This window comes from Pelodiscus sinensis, chromosome 29 (assembly GCF_049634645.1).
Source record: "Pelodiscus sinensis isolate JC-2024 chromosome 29, ASM4963464v1, whole genome shotgun sequence".
Taxonomy (NCBI): Eukaryota; Metazoa; Chordata; order Testudines; family Trionychidae; genus Pelodiscus; species Pelodiscus sinensis.
In genome coordinates, this window is record NC_134739.1 from 13,276,905 (window position 1) to 13,297,683 (window position 20,779).

Consider the following 20,779-nt stretch of genomic DNA (forward strand, 5'->3'; position numbering starts at 1 on the left):
ATCCCCCCTCCAGCCCTGCTGGGTCCCACCTCCCTCCTCCTCCCCTAGCAGCTCCTGGTCCCTCTGGGCCCCCCCCCCAACGGCCCCTTCTTGCCCCCCCACAATGGCTGCTGAGGACCCAGTGGGCCAGCGGCCCTTGGGGGTGGGGCCAAGGAAGGTAAGGCCCAGTGGGGCCCCCAGCAGCCCCGGACCCTCCTCAGCCCCCCTCCCCCAACGGCCCCTGGCCCCACTGGGCCCCTCCTCAGCCCCCCTCCCCCAACGGCCCCTGGCCCCACTGGGCCCCTCCTCAGCCCCCCCCCCCAACGGCCCCTGGCCCTACTGGTCCCTCCTCAGCCCCCCTCCCCCAACGGCCCCTGGCCCTACTGGGCCCCTCCCCCTCAGGACCTTCTGCTTGCGGCCCCTCCATCCGCTTCCCTGGGCCGCCCTCGCCCAGCCCGGCCAATGGGCGGCCCGCTCCGCCGGCTCAGCCAATGGCCGCGCGCGCGCCCCGGCCCCCAATGAGCGCCGAGCGTGAGGGCCGCCGCCAGCCAATGAGAGCGTGCGGCGCCCGCGGCGCGAGCCCGGCTCTGGCCCTCTCCCTCCGCCCGCGCGGCTGGCTCGGGCCCGCCCCTTCCTTTTTCTCTTTTCCCTCCTTCCCCCCCTCCCTTCCCGCTCCGCCTCGTCGGTGTGTGTGTGTGTGCGCGCGCACACGCGCGCGCGCTCTCCCGTCCCCCCCCCCTTTTGCCGCGCGGCCCTTTCTCCCTCCGCCGCCGGCGCCCGCCACAGCCCGGAGCCGCCGCCCGCCCCGGGGGCCCCCCCGCGCCGCAGGAGCCGCCCCGCGCCGCCGCCATGGAGCTCATCACCATCCTGGAGAAGACGGTCTCGCCGGGTGAGGGCCGGCACGTGGGGGGGGAGGCTGAGGGGAGGCCGGGCCGGGGGGGGAGGGGCGGAGCGGGGGGGGGGGGCCCCACGGCGGGGACTGACTCCGGCTCCCGCTTCCCCGCAGACCGCTCGGAGCTGGAGGCGGCGCAGAAGTTCCTGGAGCAGGCGGCGATCGAGAACCTGGTGAGCGGCCCGCGGGCCGGGCGGGCGGCAGCGGGGTCCCCCCCCCCTCGATATCCCATCCACCCCTCCCCCCTCGCGGGCAGGGAGCGCCCCGCCCTGCCCCGCGCAGGCCGAACCGCCATCGAGGGCGCAGCCCAACTTGCCAGCGCCCAGCCGGGGCGGCGGCCGGCCAATGGCGGCGCGCCCGCGAGCCGCGCGGGCCAATGGGAGCGCGGAGCCGGGGGTAGGGGGAGGGTAGGCTGCGCCGCGCTGCGTGTGCTGCGCTGGGGCCTGCGGGCCATGTGGGGAGCGCGGGCCGGGGGGGGGGCTGGGACACCCCCTAGCGCCCTCCAGCGCCATAGGGCCCCGCTCCCCCCCTTGCGGAGCCTGCTCCTTCACCCCCCCCCTTGCATCACGTGCCTCCCATGCTGGGCCTTCCCTGCCTGCCCCCCTAGGCCTTCCCCCTTCCCCTTCCCCACTGGGCCAGGCCCATCTGGTTCCCTCGGGCCGGGCCTTCGATTCTTGCATCCTGTTCCCCTTTCATTGCTGGGCCCTTGGTTCTTGCACCCTGTTCAGATCCCGCTCCCCTTTCCCCCTGAAGCAACCCTCTGCTCTCTTCTGAAGGGGGCGCTTCTCCCCTCCTTCCCACCCCCGTCTCTGACCCAGAGGTAAGAAGCCAGAAGGTGAAGGGGTCACCCGGGTTGGGACCCCTGTCTACTGTCCTGGGTGGAGTTAGAACAGATTTAGAATAGGTTTCAGGCAGGGGTGGGGAACCTCATGTCTTGGGGCCAGATTCAGTCCCAAGCTTTCCTGGATCTGGCCACTGAGGCTTAGGGCTCCCTCTCCCCCTAGTATCGGGGAGTCTGCAATGGTGCTCCAGCCCCTGTGGGGCTGGAACACACACACTCTACTAGCCTGGGCTTTCCAAGGCTCTGCTATGTGTGGAGAATGTTGAGAGTGACTTTCTTCTCATTGGGGGGGGCACATCAATGAGGGGTGTGGATTTTCGTTAGGTTTTTTTTTCTTCTCACTTGTGTGCGGCCCTTGACCAAAAAAAGGTTCCCCACCCCTGGGAGAAAGGAAAGGGTGGGGGCTACTTTGTTCCAGGGGAAAAGGGTACTCAATCTACAAATGGCACACTCCCATTAGCATGTTGTGTGTAGCATGTCTTAGCATCCTACACACCTATTAAACTCAAGGGAGGATTGTGCAGAAAAGTTAAAAATACTTTCTACCGTTAGCATATGTTTGCCTAATTAAGGTACAACGTTACAACTATTACACTAAAAAAAGGTGTAAGGGCCTGATTCCTAGCCTTGTTACTCTACTCATCCTTGAGGCAATCTCTGGTTCTTTTGGGTGATTAAATATGGGAGAATTATTGCATTCCTGTTTGCTACTGTAAAGATTGTCACTGACTTGACTGAGTATACATCTACACTGCAACACTATTTCGAAATAAACTAGTGCTATTCCAAAATGACTTGGTCCGCATCTACACAGCAGGCAGTTATTTTGAAATAATATCAAAATACTGTCAAGCTAGAGGACTTTTTACTCTGAATCCTGTAACCCTCATTGTACTAGGAGTAAGGGAAGTCAGAGGAAGGGTGCTCTGTTTTGAAATAAGTACTGTGTAGATGCTCCTAATTTCAAAATAAGATATGCAATTGATGTAAGTCAGTTTGCGTCGCTTATTTCGAGTTAAGCCTGGCAGTGTAGATGCACCCTGATGAATGGGAGGTAAAAGTTGAATATTTTTCAGCCACCCTTCTACATTTCCTCTTCACCAGCATTAATGCAAGCTGTGCAGCTTTTTGATACATAATTTAATGTTAAAGGTTTGTGAAACCTTCTGGCAATCAGAGTCGTTAACAATTGGGCTTATAGTTTCATGTTCATTCCAGTTCTGTGGCTAGCTGTTTAATGAATCATAGCCCACCACTGAAACATTGGGATATGTTGAGGAATCCTTTGGTTTAGCTGATTAAACTGTCTGAGGCTGGTTGGTTTTGCTGAATCTTGTTGCAATGCTTCTGTGTGTGTGGAAGCCATGAGAACATGTACACTAAGTTTGGGTTTGGGTCTGCAGTTTAGAAGAATTAAATTCTAAATTAGAATTGTGAGTTCAGGCCTAGAATGAATAAAGCTGCTGTTGCTAGTTTAAACAAACAAAAATACCCTGATCATTTAAGGGAGGCAGGCAGGTGAGAGAATAAAGAACTGATGGCTTTTGGCTATTCGCATTTATAGTGTATTTTCCTAGCGTAATCTTCATCAGATATATAGCATTTTGGGAGTTGAGCCCACTGTTTCCCTTCAAGGGATGTGTCCTTGCAACACTATCACTTTCTATTCCAAAACCATCTTTCCTGAAAGCTTTCCCCACCTTTAATTTAATCCAGCCTTATAAAATTTTGTCTTGAGCGTGAATGCATTTTTGATCAATAAATAAAATCAGCTTTTTCATTATCCTAAAAGGTAGAGAAGTAGATTTTTGTGCCTAGGGCCTTGCATTTGTCAGGATATTTTTGCAAGGCTGATTTAGCTTTGAATGGGGGGTTTAAACTGTATATTTGTTTACTAACTCTGCACTTTGGGTGTTAAAACAGGTAATTTGATAGCTTTATTAACTTTTTTGGTGAGATTTTGGACCATAGAGAACACAAGTTCTTTTGCCTGCACTGTCTGCTTAAAATTATTGCTAGCAACTTTAAGTAGTCTTTCTTAGGCTCTGGTTTCTAATAGAAAATTTTTTATTGACTGAGTGCAGTTGCATCAACTTAAAAAATTGGTTAAATCCTATTCTAAATCAGGCAAAATAATTTCAGGAAGACTTGTTTCCACCATGTCTGAATCAACTTTTATATGAGTTAATACTGAAACCAGAGTAACTGCACTGAAAAACATACTTTCTTAATGGTGACAACACTTTGGTCAGCCTTGGCACAGGAGCATCTCTAGTGGAGCTTTTTCTCCATACCACACAAAGCAAAAATAGAGCTGTCAAATTGCAAATTGTCTGAATCCCAAGGAATTTTTTACTAGTCAGTACTAAAACCAAACCATACAAATGCTGGTATTGATACATACATGAAATAGACCTGCATAAATAATACCTTTGTTGGGGCGGGAAATATTTTTGATATACACAAACCACCTGGTTTCAGCTTTAAAAAGCATTAATTCCAATATGAAACTGGCCTTGGAGAAAATATTTATTACATGTGGTTTTAAAATTCCTGTTAATTTTAAATACCCAATCTGGGTTGATACAGGCCTTGGAGTAAGACCTGAGTGCTTTATTTAAAGGAATATTTTAAACAGACAGTGGGATCATGGAAGGTAACTGTTGGATTTTTTCAGATTACTTGAGGCATTCAAAGTCAACATCTAGTTACGTTGCTTTCCAGCAGTTCTAATTAGGAGCTTAACGTCCGTAATCTTGGGATAAAACAGTCATTGTACAGTAGCAGCAGTATGCTGTTGGTCAGATACAGTACCAACTGTCCCAAAGAATGTTTTCTTTTTTGATTAGGTAAAAGTTTAATTCTCTTTAGTTAGAAAAACCTAATGGCTCAGACTTTTAAGAGTAGATTAAAGAAGTATGTGTGTGTCCATTGATAATCATGTGTTCTTCTCCTGACCAGCCCACTTTCCTTGTGGAACTGTCCAGAGTGCTAGCAAATCCAGGGAACAGCCAAGTTGCCAGAGTTGCAGCTGGTTTACAGATCAAGAACTCTTTGACATCTAAGGATCCAGATGTCAAGGCCCAATACCAACAGAGATGGCTTGCAATCGATGCCAATGCTCGCAGGGAAGTCAAGAATTATGTAAGTAACTTCTGAGGATTCGATTTGTGTCCATTCACTTGCAAACAATTTATCCCCTTTCTTATAATGGGACTGAATAATGAACAGTTGTTCTATTTTTCACTGTTTGAAATATCTTTTTGTTGCTTGCTTTGCTATTATGGAACAATGAACCTCATTTGTACTTGTGTCAATACTTCATGTTGCTGTAGTACCTTTAATCTGATGAGCTGTTTCATAAGCATTAAATGGCAGAACACACCTGAGAGAGCTGAAGGATAGGAGAAGGCACAAATGCAACTGCCTCTGGTGTAGAATATAACCCTTTTAAAAAAATTTATATCAAGCTGAGGCTTAGGGTTTTGTTGCTTGCTTTCAGGGGTTCTCAAACTGTAACGTGTACCCCTAGGGAGGTATACAAGACATGGCTGGGGTATAGTTCCTCTCCCCTGGAGAGCTGTGCAGTAGCACTTGTGTGGCAAGCATATGCTCCGGCGGCCAGGGCCAGCTGAGATGGCGTGGTGAGGGAGCTGCTAGGGCAGGAGGCCAGGACTTGCTGTGGTAGGAGGTGGCCTACTCCCGGTGGCTGAGGCCGCCATGTGGCGGGGGAGTTGGGGCCTATTCTGGCAGCTGGGCTGGGAACGGGACTTGCCGCATGGCCAGGGAACATGGGGGTTCAGCTCTGGCATCCAGGAACATGTGTGTTAATAAATTGGGTGCCATGGTGGCACACATCCAAACCAGCACCCATGACATCAATATTGGCGCACAAACCAAAACTCACTCCGCTCATGGTTAGAGAATCTTAGAGGGAACACTGTTTTGGGGGTATGTGAGAGAAATTGTGTAAGGGTGGGCTTTATTTATTATTTATTGTATTTTCATAAGCAGCTACTCAAAGGTACCTTTAAAAGTCTATTGGAATTTTTTATATAAAGTAAGGTGGATAATTTATCTCAAGATGTTCAATGACAACCCATGCTAATGTACATAGCCCTCACCTCCAGTAACTGTACACCACAGGCTCATTTCTTCAGCAGTTGTCCAGCCTAATGACTTCAGAACTTAGGGTTTTTTTTCCAGTTGTACATGTCGCTTTATAGCCATATCGCCACGTAACAGTGAAATACGGCCAGATGGCTAGAAAACAGGTAGTGAGTTACCCAGATTTCAGGTGCTGAAAGATTATCTGAGCTTTGTACACATGTGCACTGTCAGAGGAGATGGCAAGCATGTTTAGCTGTGCTATCAAATAGTAAGAGTGAAAAGACGTAATGCTAGCCTGAAAATAGCGGCTTTCCAATGGATAAATGCTATGTTCTTTGATAACAATAGGTCATGCGCTCTCAACCAGGGATTCCTTTATGCTGGTTATATTTTTGACTTTTAAAGATGCGCACTTGGATCTGTGTGGAACTACATGGTGTGTACATTCTGGGTGCAAATGGACCACCCCTCATTCTGCATACACATTCAAAGACACCCAGACAAATGATCAATTATGATAGAAATTATGTGATGATTAACTCTTTTCAGTTACTGCTTCAGATGGGGGAGAAAAGGGTCATGGTGTTTTGACAATCTGTGACAGGAAATTTAGTAGTTTTTGTTAACAATATGATGACAAATAACAGATCCCAGTTTAGGAGCTGCCATGTTGTATGTGAAAGAGAACTCATCAGTTTAACTTGCCTTTGACACTGTCCCTTGAAAGAATTAAAATAATCCTTTACTCATGGTCATTGGATCATATGCTCAAGGGATCAACTGAGACAACTTTTTGGTTTTATTGCTAATGACTAGCTTTTTCTCATTTGCACTACTCTTCTTCCTGTTTGGAATTTAAGTGGGAATTATGACAGATATGGCGATTTCCCACAATATTTTTGAATGATTGAATTAAGCCTTTAAATAGTATCAGAGGGGTAGCCGTGTTAGTCTGAATCTGCAAAAGCGACGAGGAGTCCTGTGGCACCTTATAGACTAACTGAAGTGTAGGATCATAAGCTTTCGTGGGCAAAGACCCACTTCGTCACATGCATCTTTGCCCATGAAAGCTTATGCTCCTACACTTCAGTTAGTCTATAAGGTGCCGCAGGACTCCTCGTCCCTTTAAATAGCTTTGTAAATTAAATAGCATTGTATTATGAATGAAAAGTGCATGCATTATTGTGAGATTCTATGTAACGTTTCTGGGGAGGAGACTTGTCTACTGTAAAATCTGGGAATTGTTGCAAGCTATTTTAAACGATATGCAAGATAAGGATCTTGGAACAAACTGAATTGAATGGATTTCCTAGGAGATATACCAGGTTCGGGTGGGGCCGGGATGAATGCAAGTTCTCACCTCCAGATCCAAACTTTTGAAGCTTCAACCTGAGGAGATAACCCTTGTTTGACTGATCCCACGTTCATGGTCTCTAAAGATCAAAGACTTGAGTTGTATTTAAAAAAAAAAAAAAGTTTGACAAGTCAGTGTGTTCTGGCTCTGGTCTAAAAGCTGGTATAAACTTGTACTTGGGGGGAGGGAGAGGCGGAGGAGACCTTTGATAGGATTTCAAGGGCCGATTGCTAGAGCCATTGGTGGGATGGGGGAGAATACGTTTCTGGTAAGCCTATTAGCATGCATGTAGGCTTTTATTGTTTTTAATATATTTTCTCTGTAACGTTCACTTTAAGAATATAAATATAGGGGAGTGCTTAGAAAGAGCTATGTGGCATAGAGATGTAAGCGACTAGTCGACTACATTGAGTAGTGACTCGGCTAGTTGCTTCCCCACCCCTTATTGCCTGTATCAGAGGCAGCAAGGGGTTGGGGAGCAGGAACCGGTGCTGGGGGAAGCCAGTTTAAAAGCTGGTTCCTCCCAGCCCCACCTCAGCGGGGGGCAGGGGAGGCAGCAGCATAGTAGGGGACCAGGTGCGAGCTGGGAATCCGCTCTCCCGGCTCACGCCTGGTTTCCCCCGCTGCACTTCAGCCTTTTAAATGTATTAAGAGCCACCAGGCTCTTAATACATTTAAAAGGCAGAGCTGCAGTGAGGTTAGCAATCAGGTTTGGGAACTAACCCTGCTGCAGCTCTGCAATTTTCCCTCTTATTGACTAGTCAATAGAAATTCCATCGATTAGACGATTAGTTGATTAAATACAATTTAACAGTCCTAATGTGGTAACATAAAACCGGGCAGTTAAAAAGCCTTTGAAGAGAAAGCAGCATGCAGATGCTGACCAATTAGGGCAGACTGGTTTGCTGGGAAAGTCACAATTTAGACAGAAGAACTCCCCCCATGGAGAAACACTCATCAGAACCTAATTTCTCAATCCGGGAAGTGCTAGATGGGAGACCGGAACCTAACAGGATGCCCTTGCTGGATCAGTGGGGGAATTCAGGTGCAGTTGACATAAATTGTCTTGGGACTTTATTGACAAATTACACCAACCATTTCACATTAGGCCACTAATTATCAACCAGTAATACCAGTCTCTTTCTCATCCAAAAATCACTGCCACATTTGGCTCCTACTGGTATTGCAAATGCCAAAGATTGAATGGCCATGGAAGCTTTCCCCTCACTCCTAAAGGTTAGAGCAGCTGTTCCCAACCTTTTCCAGATGGGGACCCATTTTGACAATTCAGGAAGACGTGGTGACCCAAGGCAATTAAATAACGGGGGGAGAGAGAGGGCAGAGCCACCTGGGGAGACACTTGGCGACTCTTCTGAAATGTAATGGCGACCCATATTTGGGTCTCCACTCATAGGTTGGGAATCCCTGGGTTAGAGCAGGGCTACTCGACTTTGGAAGCCCCGGAGGCCACAATGACACTCACAGCACATGCCAAGGGCAGCAACTTAAGTGTGGTTGCATGTACATGCAAATAGCTTCTTTCACATTGACAGGCATGAATACAAAGATTCAGGCAATGCTACACAACACACAGGCCCCACTTAAGTCAGTTCTGCTGATATTAATAAAATGCAACATTTACCCAATTTCCACCCATTCGACAGCACTTTGAACGAGCAATGACAGTCCAGGAATTTAACTACTAAAACGCATCTCAACAGAAGACCATGATTATATTGACTCCTTTTTTGTTTTGGCTCCCACCCGCAGGCCGCGTGTTGAGCCCCTGCGTAAACTCAAGCCACACCGCGGGCTGCAAACAAACGGGTTGCGGGCTGTGTTGAGTAGCCCTGCAATAGAGTGAGGTAGTTTGGGAGAACTTGCAATGCCACATGGTGCTGTACCTACCATATGGATACATGGAATGGCAGAGTACCCTGAAATTACTAAAATTCTTTTAAAATGGAAGCTACTTGCTGAAGTGGGGTCTACTAAATGTTTTGCTCTAAGTGACTAGAAAGACTGTTCAGCATGTCAACCAGTTAGAATACACAGAAAGATCACAATTTGTACCACCGTACTCAACCAGAAGCAGGTCAGTGCTTTCTCTTGGGGCAGTTTGACTTACCGGTTTCCTTTCAGAGATTCTGACTATAATAGACATAACAAAATGTTATTCCGCACCACTCAAAGATCATCTTCTCATAAGTTGTCCAGTTATATTTTTGATTTGGAGCACCATTGATCCAGGATTTGTTATTTTTATTTTTCACAAACAGTGAATACAAAGAGGTAAATGTCTCTCAACATGTATATGTTTACCAAGTGCTGCGTGTTTCATGGGATTAGCTAAAACTTATACAGTTATGTAACTTTACAACTCATTGAATCTGCAAGACCCGGCAATGCAGAATCAGAGAGGCATAACATGTTAGTGAGAAAATTTTAAAAAATGTATATACTCAGGCCAAAAAAAGGGGTGGAGGGCGGGAAGTAGGAGCAGAAAAGAGAGAGTTGGAATGGAAGTTTAGCATTGTTTCAGCTATCTCAGCATTCTTTGCCCAATTGTGTCTAAAAATGGGGTTCGGATTACTTCAGATAAATGTCATTCTTTAAGTTGAATAGCTTTCCTTTCTTTTGCTGGTAAACTTTCTGGTTTATAATCTTATAGCAGTCAAAGGGGAATTGTTCCCTTCGTGGTTCGTATATGTAGTTCATTATTGTTAGGACCCTACCAAATTGATGGCCATGAAAAATGCATCACGGACCATGAAATCTGGTCTTTGTGTGCGTCTACTCTAAACAGACTTCACAGGGGAGACCAGCATTTCTCAAATTGGGGATCCTGACCCAAACAGGAGTTGTGGGAGGTTGCAGGATTGCCACCCTTACTTCTGTACTACCTTCAGAACTGGGCAGTCAGAGTGTGGCAGGTGCTGACTGAGGGCCCAACTCTGTCGGAAGCCATGCAGAAGTTAGGGTGGCAATACTGTAACGTGCCATCCATGCCCATGTGCTGCTGCTGGCAACAGTTCTGCCTTCAGAGTTGGGATACCAGCCAGCACTCTCCAACTGCCCAGCTCTGAAGGCAGGATCTCCACCGACAGCAGTGCTGAAATCAGGGTAGCAGTTTTGCAACTCGCCCACAACTTGCAGGCCCCCTGCAGTTACAACACTGAAATTTCAGATTTAAATGGCTGAAATAATGAAATTTATTATTTTAAAAATCTTCTGACCATGAAACTGACCAGAGTGAACCAGGAATTTGGTAGGGCCCTAATCGTTGTATATGGGCATCCTTCACCGAATATGATGGGTGTATTAGAAATGGGTATGTAATAATCCAGACAAGTCCTGCTGCTTGGAGTGAGTAAACCCCAACCAGGTCATTATATGGGCCAACACACGTCAGATGCTGGGGTTAAGTACTTGTCTGTAGAAGAAAAAGGAGAAAATTGATCTGTTTCAATCTGTGTTTGAGTAAAAATAAAATGGACCAGTTAACTTGTGCTAGTTAAATTTAACTAGACCTTCTCCACCCCCATCAAGGAGAGACTTTAGATTTGTCTTGCTATGTTGGGCCACTGATAGCAAATGATGAATGTGCAGACTAATGAAATTGATTTGGAAAAGTCTGACTCAACTGCTGTTTTCTCCCCAGGTTTTGCAGACATTGGGTACAGAAACATACAGACCCAGCTCAGCCTCACAGTGCGTGGCGGGCATTGCCTGTGCCGAGATTCCCATGAACCAGTGGCCTGAACTCATTCCTCAGCTGGTAGCTAATGTTACAAATCAGCACAGCACTGAGCACATGAAAGAATCCACGTTGGAGGCAATTGGTTACATCTGCCAGGATATTGTAAGTGCCTCTCTTGCATATGTGCTATGCACTGTCCTCTTTCTTCACCCTTTCTGCTGCTGAAACTTGTGTTCTCTAAACAGCTATTCCCAATCAACTGCAATGCACCTTCTAGGCTGACTTGTAGCCTGCACGGAGGATGTCTGTACTAAGAGTTAGGCAGCAGCAGGATTCCCTCCAAAGGCCTAAAGAATGGCACCTGAAGAAAGAATTGACCTGGTTTTGCGACACAAATCCAGGTCATCTTTAGTAAAGTGCAGATTTCATTCTGTGAGGATGGGTTCCATTTTAAGAACCCAGGTGACTGTCTTGTTGAGTAAAATGATCACAGCTAGGTGGCGAATGCTTACCGAGGTTTTCTCCGGGGACTCAAAAGTTTAAATTATTTCATTGCATCATGGGCTAAACTCCAGGTATCTGTATATAGATTATCAAAAATATTTTGCTCTATGCAGCACCTTCCAGCCAAGGACCCTAAATAGTAGCTTTAACTTTTATAGACAACTTGTTTTTAGTATCAAGCTGTGTTGTGCTTAGGACAAGTGGCTGATCTGAACTGCACTTAAAAACCCTGTGTTCTGGAATAAGGCTGAAAACCAAAACTGGCTTTTTCTGTGTTAAGGGGCATTGAATGGTTGTTTTGTCTCTTCTTATGCTTTGCAAAGAGTACAGACATGCTCCTTTGGATGTACACAGTGCAGTGCATCTGGTTCATAAGAGCCAGAGATGTTTATAAAGGCAGCGGTCAGGCACGTTTTCTGCACGATGATGGCTTTCACAAGAAAACAGGAGGTCTGTTTCCGCTTTTCAGCCTATGGTCAAACATCTTGTTGGTCCACACATAATAGGATAAACATGTTTTTACCCTTCTGCTGCTGCTGCTCATATAGCAAGTGGGATATTTTAGATGGTGTCGCTTTTACAGGAGAAAGGAAGGAATATTGGAATCAAAGTTTGGGAAGCTTCCATGGTAGATGGAGAGGTCTGAAGAACGTGTAAGGACTGCAGAAGGAGGGCCCCTCCTTGAAGAGGAGAGAGAGAGGGAGCAGGCAGAAAGGGAAGCCTCATAGGGTAAAGTGAAGAACAATATCAGAAGTGTCAGTCAGAACAGGGAGAGGAAGAAAACAGCAAAATAAGGCAGCCGGAGAGACCAGAAGAGAAACAGATTTTGAAAGCCACATGACAAGATAAGTGTGCCTCTCGCTGCACTGAGTGTCTGAAGGGTTTGAATTGCTGCCTGACTGATTTGAATTGAAAACTAAAACTTTTTCAGTAATAAGTTCTGGGGCAAGTAAACAGGGGTGTGTGTGTGGGGCGGGGGAGAAATAGTAAAATGACAAGGCGATTCCAAAGTTGCAATCACTGCTGCTGGAATGGGGGGCTGCAGGTCAACCATTGTCCGTTACAAATACACCCAGGATTTCTAAGTGCATGTCAGCCGTTTGTCTGGAAGCAAATAATGAAGTGTCACTAATCCATAGTGGATTTTTGTTTGTCCTGGGTTGCTGAACAGAATTATTCCTAAAATGAATTTTTCCTTTTGCTTTCCTTAGTATTGTGCCTCAATGTGATATTGATAAATCCTGGTAGTATAGTTAAGGGATCCATAGGAGCTTGCATTCCAGAGATTCCTTTTGTCCGGTGATGGTGGTGGTGGTCTGTATTCATCCTTTAGTCCCCCCCAGTCCTGAATGATTAACTGCTGCTGCTATTTTTGGTAATAGCTGTCCTTCCTTGCTATTGATTGTTGCAAGAGCCTCTAGCATTATAGCTAATAGGGGCCTATAAGAGGCAGAGTGGTAAGAGTATGGCCACTGATCTATGCCGCTGTGCTCAAATGATAATAGAGTGGAAATGGGCAGTTGTCTGACCTCACTGTAACATTGCCCAGGCAGGCAGTGTGAGCCTTGTTGACTTGAAGCAATGGTACTAATTAACACTTGTGATTGAAACGCTGACCCTGTTTGTTATGCACTGCCTGGGAGTCACAATGAAGAGTTAAGTGGCTCATATCTGACTCATGGTGTTTCGAATGAACAATCGGTCTTTTGGCCTCAAAGGACCTGAATTTCCGCTGGCTGTAGTATTCATTGCCAGACTGTGTGGAACAGGGACAACTTGATACATAGATGTTGTCTGCAAGCCATCAGATAACTTCACCGCTATTTATTCCTCGTTTCAGGACCCGGAGCAGCTTCAGGACAAATCCAATGAGATTCTCACAGCCATTATCCAAGGGATGCGAAAAGAAGAGCCCAGTAACAATGTGAAGCTAGCAGCTACTAATGCACTCTTGAACTCTTTGGAATTCACCAAAGCAAACTTTGACAAAGAGGTGAGTAAAGGAAGCAACAGAATTCCGTGTGCAAAAGGCAAGGAGCGAATCCATGGTCTGTGATGAGAAATCATGCACCACGCTGAAGTTTGCTTGATGCATAATTCCATTATAGCTGAGACTTGGATTCATGTCTAAGATTTAAAAGTTCTAAAGATTGCTATCTTTAGGGATGTTAAAGGGTTAACTGGTTACCCAGGAATAGGCCGCTTGGCCAGGCATGCCGCAGGCGGGGGTCCAGTTAAACATAACATCTACCTCTGTGGTCACCGACCAGTCCATCGGGATCTACTGGTAGATCTTGGAGCCTCTGCTAGGTGATCTTGACTGGTTTGTCCAAGAGGCTGTCAACTGCAGCTCCCCCTCGCCCCGCTGCTGTGCACCTCCCTTAGCCTGGGAGCTGTTTCCCTCTCCCACCCTGTATTCTGCCTCCACAGAATGTGGGGGTGAGGGGCACAACAGGATTTGGGATGGAGAGAGTTTGCTGGCTGCTTTTGAGAGTGGTGCAGGGCCAGCACAGGAGTGAGCCTACCTTTAGCCTCACTGCACTACCACACCTGTGGTAGTCAGTGTCTAGCTGAAGCCTGCATCCTGAATCCCTGTCATGGTCATGTTCTCCCTCCTGCACCCAACCCCTGCCCCAAGCTCAGCTCAAAGCCCTTCTCACACTCCAAATCCCTTAGCCCAAGACCAAAGCCTGCACCCCAACCCTCTGCCCCTGTCTTATGAAAGGGAGGGAGAATGGAGGAGGGAGGGAGGATGGAGTGAGCAGGGACAGGGCCTTTCAGAAGGGGCACGAAGGAGGTGAGACACAGGTATTTGAGTTTGGGGTAGATCCTGGATTGCACTTAAATTCAAAAAGTGATCTCATCCTTTAAAAGGTTGGAGACCACTGATCTAACTGGTAAACTTTTAAAATGGGATTTTACATCCCTAGCTATAATGTAGATTGTAGAAATACTGTGGATGTGTTTGGAGAAGACCTAATAAAATGAAAAGGAATCATCTCTGACCTTTTTTTGGGGGGGGGACCCTAAATATGGAACGGTCTTAGGGTTTAGCCTGTTAGAAAGACTGTCCTAATCAAACTCTTCTCTCTGGAGTGTAGCTGTAACAGCCAAAGGGCAAATCTACACTCCAGAATTCAGTTATCCTAAGTTACGTTGATATGCTGCCACTGCAGTTGCTTTTGCATGTCCACACTACGCTCCTTGTGTTGGCGGTGCATGTCCTCACCAGGAGCGCTTGCACCAATTTAACTGCCCTGGTGGAGCATTGTGGGATAGTGTCTGAAGGGCAGCAACAGAGTGTCTATGTTGACACTTTTGACCTAACTACATTGACCAAAGCTCTACACTTCTCACCCAGCTGGAGTTACGTTGGGGCAGGGGCTGAGTTACATTGGTGATAGCTACATTCTAGTGTAGACACTTAGGTTGTTGTAAAATGCCTTACATTGATCTAACTCTCTAGCATAGATCAGGCTAAGGGTGGATCAGCACTTTTTTAATGGTGTGGCAGCAATCTAGTTTTGACTCTGCCTCTGAAGTTGAGTAAGGAGGGTAGGGAATTTAAAATGGGGACCTCTGGCCCTCTGAGTTCAGTACCTCCCTCATGCTCTTACCATAGAGATTTTATGGAAGATGGAACTCATAATTAAATTTTTATCTTGGATGCTCTGAATAAAAATCTTTCCCTAGTCGGCCTTTCAGTTGTCTGTTTTTAATTGGGGCCTTGAAGTTTGATGAGCTAGTTGAGGGTAATCTGTTCAGATTGCATTTGTAGTGGACTTCTGCCCTCTACATGGGCCTGGGAGTAGTAAATAGAACGTTAAATTATTGTATTCCTTATCTTTTTATAACACTTCCCAAAAAAATTAGTGTCCTAGTTCAACTGGGTTTTGTCATCTTTTGTAATAATTGCTGAAATTAATCTAGGAAACAACAATAGCTTTTTATTTAAAAAAAAAAAAAGACTGATTTGCCCTTGTGCTGTGCCCATTTTTGTCTGATTAGAGCAATGTGCCTATTTGCATGTGACATTCAAATTTGGCATTCACAGTTGCAGTGGGCTGCTTATCACTTGAAAGTAATTATGAAAACACTGTCTGAGTGGCTTGCTTGTATGCTGCCTAGCTCTTGTAGCAATGTAATGTCGAGGGCAATAACTCTGAAGGGATCAGGTGCTTGCTGAGTCAAAGAATTAAAATGCAATCCCATAGGAAGGTTTTTAAAACCTTTTGCATGATGCACTTATAATTCTTTATTTCTTTTGCAGTCTGAAAGGCACTTTATTATGCAAGTAGTCTGTGAAGCAACGCAGTGTCCAGATACAAGAGTAAGTGACGATAGAATGTCTTGAACTGTTTGTCGCTGCACTGTCCAGTGACTGCTAGAATTTTAAATGTTCTATTTAGCAAAATAGTGCTACATAAATAAGTACATCAGCTCTTTTAGTGGGGCTGGGGAGTAATTTTAATCGCTAATCACATTGATTTTTACTTCCCTTTGTTTTAGATCTGCTGTTTGTGTTAGACTACAGATGTGCTAATATTGAGTATTAGTTGCTGAAAAATAGGCTTGTGACAGTTGCAACTCGAGTACTATTTTTCTTATAGCTTCTTGATGTGCTCAGAGAAATGTCACATCACATCTGTTGACCTGCTTCCTTCCATGACAGGTACGAGTGGCTGCCTTACAGAACTTGGTGAAGATAATGTCCCTCTATTATCAGTATATGGAGACATACATGGGTCCTGCTCTTTTTGCCGTGAGTACTGTAGATCAGCAATGAAATAGTAGCTTAATTCCAGGGTGCTGGTGCTTTGTAAACAAAAGGACAGGAACCAAGAAAATTGCTGCTCTGTCTCTGCTACTCCAACCCCTGTACTGCAAAAGCTGGAGAGGGAAGGGATGGCCTTCTACTTCATGTTTCTCCACATCCCCCAGTCTGCAATGGGGGGCATCTTTCCTTGTTAGAGTGGGTTAGGACCACTTGTGCAATAGCCATATTTTGCACTTATAATGGTTTTCCTCCACAGAGAATGAATCCTTGTATGGCCATCCTCTCCTGCAATGATAGCTGTTTAATTATATCCTAGTGTTGTGGTCACATTTTTACAGATTGAGTTAGATTTCTTTGGCAGAGCTGGGAATAGAGCCCAGAATTCCTGGTTCTTGGTCCGCCTGCTTTAATGCCAAGATTAAGTACGGCAAAGAGATTATTAAATCTGAACATCAAAGCATCTCGCCTCTTCACAGCAATAGTTGTCGGTTATGTTCATAGTGCCTTTTATGTGTGTGAAATGGATTGAAAAATAATAAATCCCAAGCATAGATAATCTAAGAAACACTCCTGGAAATTTCTTAAGTTTGTCCCATCTCTTTACCAGGATTGGATTTCTGCTTGTTTGTTTAAAGTAGGAATTCAGTGCCACACTGTGTGATGCGGAAATACGTTTTTGTCCCTTCCACACTGGAATTTTGTTTCCCATTTCTTCTATATGGCGGCTGTTACTTGAGGATGGCTCGGCACCTAGCTGTTAAATACTGCAGATTCACAAATCACCCAGCAGTGCTGTAGTCCCAGGAGACCACACCTGGTCCTTTTTGTTTCTTGTTTTTACAGACTTAGGGCACTAAATGCTGAGTCTAAATATAAATATGATCTGCTGTCTGCCTGGTTACGGCTGCATTTTAGTGGATTTTAACTTTCACAGGAATGGCTGCTTCTCGTTTTAATTTCTATAGGACTTCTCTTCCTGAACAATTGCAGAGCATTCCAAGGTGTTTGCTTACAGTCCAGCTATAATGCAGCTATCTCTGGGACAGAGAACTGCAGCTAACTATCATAGAGCATTACATAGTAATGAAGGGGGAAACTTTTTTAAACTGAGTCATAGAATCTTTAATATCCAGCCGCGGCCCCTTGATTTCCAATTAGTCTCACTTAAAGAATCACACATAGATAGAACTATATTTTGAAGGGACAGTGTAAGACCACATTAATTTCAGATAAATAATGGAATACGCAATTGACACACGTCTCCAATGTCTCCAGATTTTTCCATGTCCTAGTTTGCCTCCTCCCATCCCAAACGACCCTCTTCTGTACCACTAAGCCTCAGCAATAACTTCATGAGCAAGACCTCCGAAATGTGTTTAAAAAACAAAACAAACAAAAAACACACCAGCAGGTCCCTGTACACAAATTTCTAACAGTATTGTCTCTGCCTTCTCTAGCTTTTTGGTAAGGTCTCCCTCCACATGCCTTTATTCCAATGAAATCCATGTAACCAATGATTGGAGTTGCATTGCTGTTAGAGCGTGGTACTGAATACCTGTATTTAAGAAGCGTGCATGAACAATTAACTGCTGTTCTGCAGCCCTTAAAGAATATTATCCCTATTGCTCGGTCATATTCCTGAAGCGAGGAGGTTTGTTTAGCAACTGGTTTACACTGGGAACTTGTATTGGCATGGCTGTCTCACCAACATGTAGGTTTTTCACACCCCTGAAAGTTGTTGCTAGATAGACCTCGCCCTCGGTATAGACAGTTGCTAGTTCAGCAAAAGCAATCTTCTGTTGACCTTACCTACTGCCTCTGGGGGAGGTAGATTATCTCTATGCCAATGGGGGAACCTCTCCTGCTGGCTTAGGTAGTGTCTATGCTGTAGTGTAAGTGTTGACAAGCCCCAAGAAAAGAGTTCTTTTCATTTACCTCCAGTGTCAGGAAGTCTGCGCCCATGTACCATGCTGCCATATGTTGAGGTAGAATAACTTTTGCTAAACTACCCTCTCTTTCTCTCCCTGTCATGTTTCTGAAGATCACAATTGAAGCAATGAAAAGCGACATTGATGAGGTGGCTCTGCAAGGAATAGAATTCTGGTCAAATGTCTGCGATGAGGAAATGGATCTGGCTATTGAAGCATCTGAGGTGAGCTTGGAATTGGTGGCTGTGGGGATCCGTGTTAGGTGAGTAAAGCTGGTAGCATGGTTTCAAAACGTTGAAAAGCAGGGACACAACCAGGCCTGGAAGCTTCTTTGTTCTTCCAAGGTGCCCTTTTTTAAATGAGAGCTGGTTCTGAACCCCTTGTGTAGCAGTCCTGGGTCCATGATGAGAGATCATGCACCACTCTGAGTATTAAGTGATGCATATCTGTTACAGAAGCTGAGACTTGTGGCTGCATGGAATACAAGGCATTATGCTGGCTTCTTCCAGTTCGGGTTGCTGACTTTATGAAGAGCCGTTTAGTAGCAAAATTTCTTCCCTGGCTAGATTTGTGATTGTCAAGAGCTTACAAACAACCTTTTGTATTTGCAAGTATCTTGTGTGTGTTTAGCGGCAGTATAAGCTTTTTCTCCGCTCATTCTTTTTGGCCAATAACGTGCTCTGATCTTAGGATCATAGAGTTGGAAGAGACCTCAGGAGGTTGAGTCCAACCCGCTGCTGAAAGCATGCTACCCAAATATTTTTGGGTTTGAGTGCCATGGAAATACTTACTACAGAAGCTGTGTAATAGAAATCCCTGTAAGTTGCTTTCCTAAATTCTCAAAATTAGTATCCATCAGGCTGAAATTCTCCAGCGTGTGGCTCTCTTCAGGTAACATTTTTGGGAAAGCCGGAGCAAAATGCTTCAGCCCTTCAGAGATGGGAATAGAACAGATCTTAAGAATTTTTTGGCCCGTATGGCTGGGAATTGAAATTTAACAGGGATGAAGAGATGTCTTTGAATATTCTGATTAAATTTAGGTTATGATTTGGTTATTTGAAAAAGCATTTGGGCATGATTTTTAGCACTTTAAGACAAGCAAGATCCCATAAGTCAGAGAATACTAGAACTGGAAGGGACCTCGAGAGATCATCCCCTGCCCACATGGCAGGACCAAGCACAGTCTGTGTCATCCCTGACAGGTATCTGTCTAACCTGTTCTTTAAAATCTCCAGTGATGGAGATTCCACAACCCCCCTAGGCAATTTATTTCCAGTATTTAACTATCCTGTTAGGAAGTTTTTTTTCTCCTGATTTCCAACCTAACCCTCCCTTGCTGCAGTTTAAGCCCGTTGCTTCTTGTCCTATCCTCTGAGGCCAGGGAGAACAATTTTCCCCCCTCCTCCCTGTAACATCCTTTTAGATACTTGAAAACCGCTATCATGTTCCCCCCCGTCTTCTTTTTTCTAAATTAAACAAGCCCAATTCCTTCACCCTTGCCTCATAACTCATGTTCTCTAGACCTTTAATAATTTTGGTTGCTCTTCTCTGGACCTTCTCTTATTTTTCCACATCTTTCTTGAAATATGGCCCCCAGAACTGGAGACAGTACTCGTCCAATTGAGGCCTAATCAGCGCAGAGAAGAGCGGAAGAATGACTTCTCAGGTCTTGCTCACAACGCTCCTATTAATGCAGCCCAGAATCATGTTTGCTTTTTTTGCGACAGTGTCACACTGTTGACTCAGATTTAGTTTGTGGTCCACTGTGACCCCTAGATCCCTTTCTGCTGGACACCTTCCTAGACCGTCACTTCCCATTCTGTGAACATGTGGATGATATAGCTGCATAGTGAAAACATGCACTTGTTTGCACTTGGCATTGAACTATGTGCATAAAGCTCTCAGCACCTTGGAAAACTTCAAGCTCTTTCCTCATTAAGGCTCATTAGCGCCCTTCCTTAGACCTTGATTTGAACAGGGCCACATGAGTGGGGTTTTTTTGGGTTGAGTTTTCCTAGATCTGTTAATAATAATGAACATAAGAACAGTCATACTGGTTCTAGCCCAGTGTCCTGTCTTCCAGCAGTGGCCAATACCAGATGCCCCAGAGGGATTGAACAGAACAGGGAATCATCAAGTGATCCCTCCTCTGTCGCCCATTTCCAGCCCCTGATAAACGGAGGCTAGGGACACCATTCCTACTCATCCTGGCTAATAGCCATAGATGGACCTATCCTCCATTAATTTATCTAGTTCTTTTTTGAACCCTGTTAAAGTCCTAGCCTTCACCATATCCTCTGGCGAGGAGTTCCACAGGTTGACTGCACTGCGTAAACAAAAACATCCTTGGGTTTGTTTTTAAATCTGCTGCCTATTAATTTCATTTGGTGACCTCTAATCTTACGTTATGGGAACAAGTAAATAACTTTTCCTCATTCACTTTTTCCACACCAGTCATGATTTAATAGACTTCTATCATATCCCCCCTTGTTCTCCTCTTTTCAAAGCTGAAAAGTCCCCGTTTTTTAATCTCTTTTCATATGGGACCCGTTCCAAACCCCCTAATGTTTTTTGTTGCCCTTTTCTGAACCTTTTCCAATTCCCGTATATTTTTTTTGAGATTAGGCGACCACATCTGTATGCAGTATTCCAGATGTTGGTGTACCATGGTTTTATATAGAGGCAATAAAATAT

At 45.4% G+C, this 20,779-nt stretch overlaps 1 protein-coding gene across 1 annotated transcript in view; it reads left to right on the forward strand.

Annotated features, from left to right (window-relative positions):
* Positions 1-666: 666 nt before the first annotated feature.
* Positions 667-20,779, forward strand: part of KPNB1 (karyopherin subunit beta 1) — a 40,642-nt gene continuing 20,529 nt past the window's right edge. Inside the window, exons 1-8 of the mRNA XM_075911408.1 lie at positions 667-868; positions 986-1,044; positions 4,674-4,856; positions 10,838-11,038; positions 13,221-13,373; positions 15,651-15,710; positions 16,053-16,142; positions 18,199-18,309. Coding sequence (XP_075767523.1) covers positions 829-868; positions 986-1,044; positions 4,674-4,856; positions 10,838-11,038; positions 13,221-13,373; positions 15,651-15,710; positions 16,053-16,142; positions 18,199-18,309 — 897 coding nt within the window. The 5' untranslated portion in view covers positions 667-828. The remainder of the gene's footprint in view (positions 869-985; positions 1,045-4,673; positions 4,857-10,837; positions 11,039-13,220; positions 13,374-15,650; positions 15,711-16,052; positions 16,143-18,198; positions 18,310-20,779) is intronic.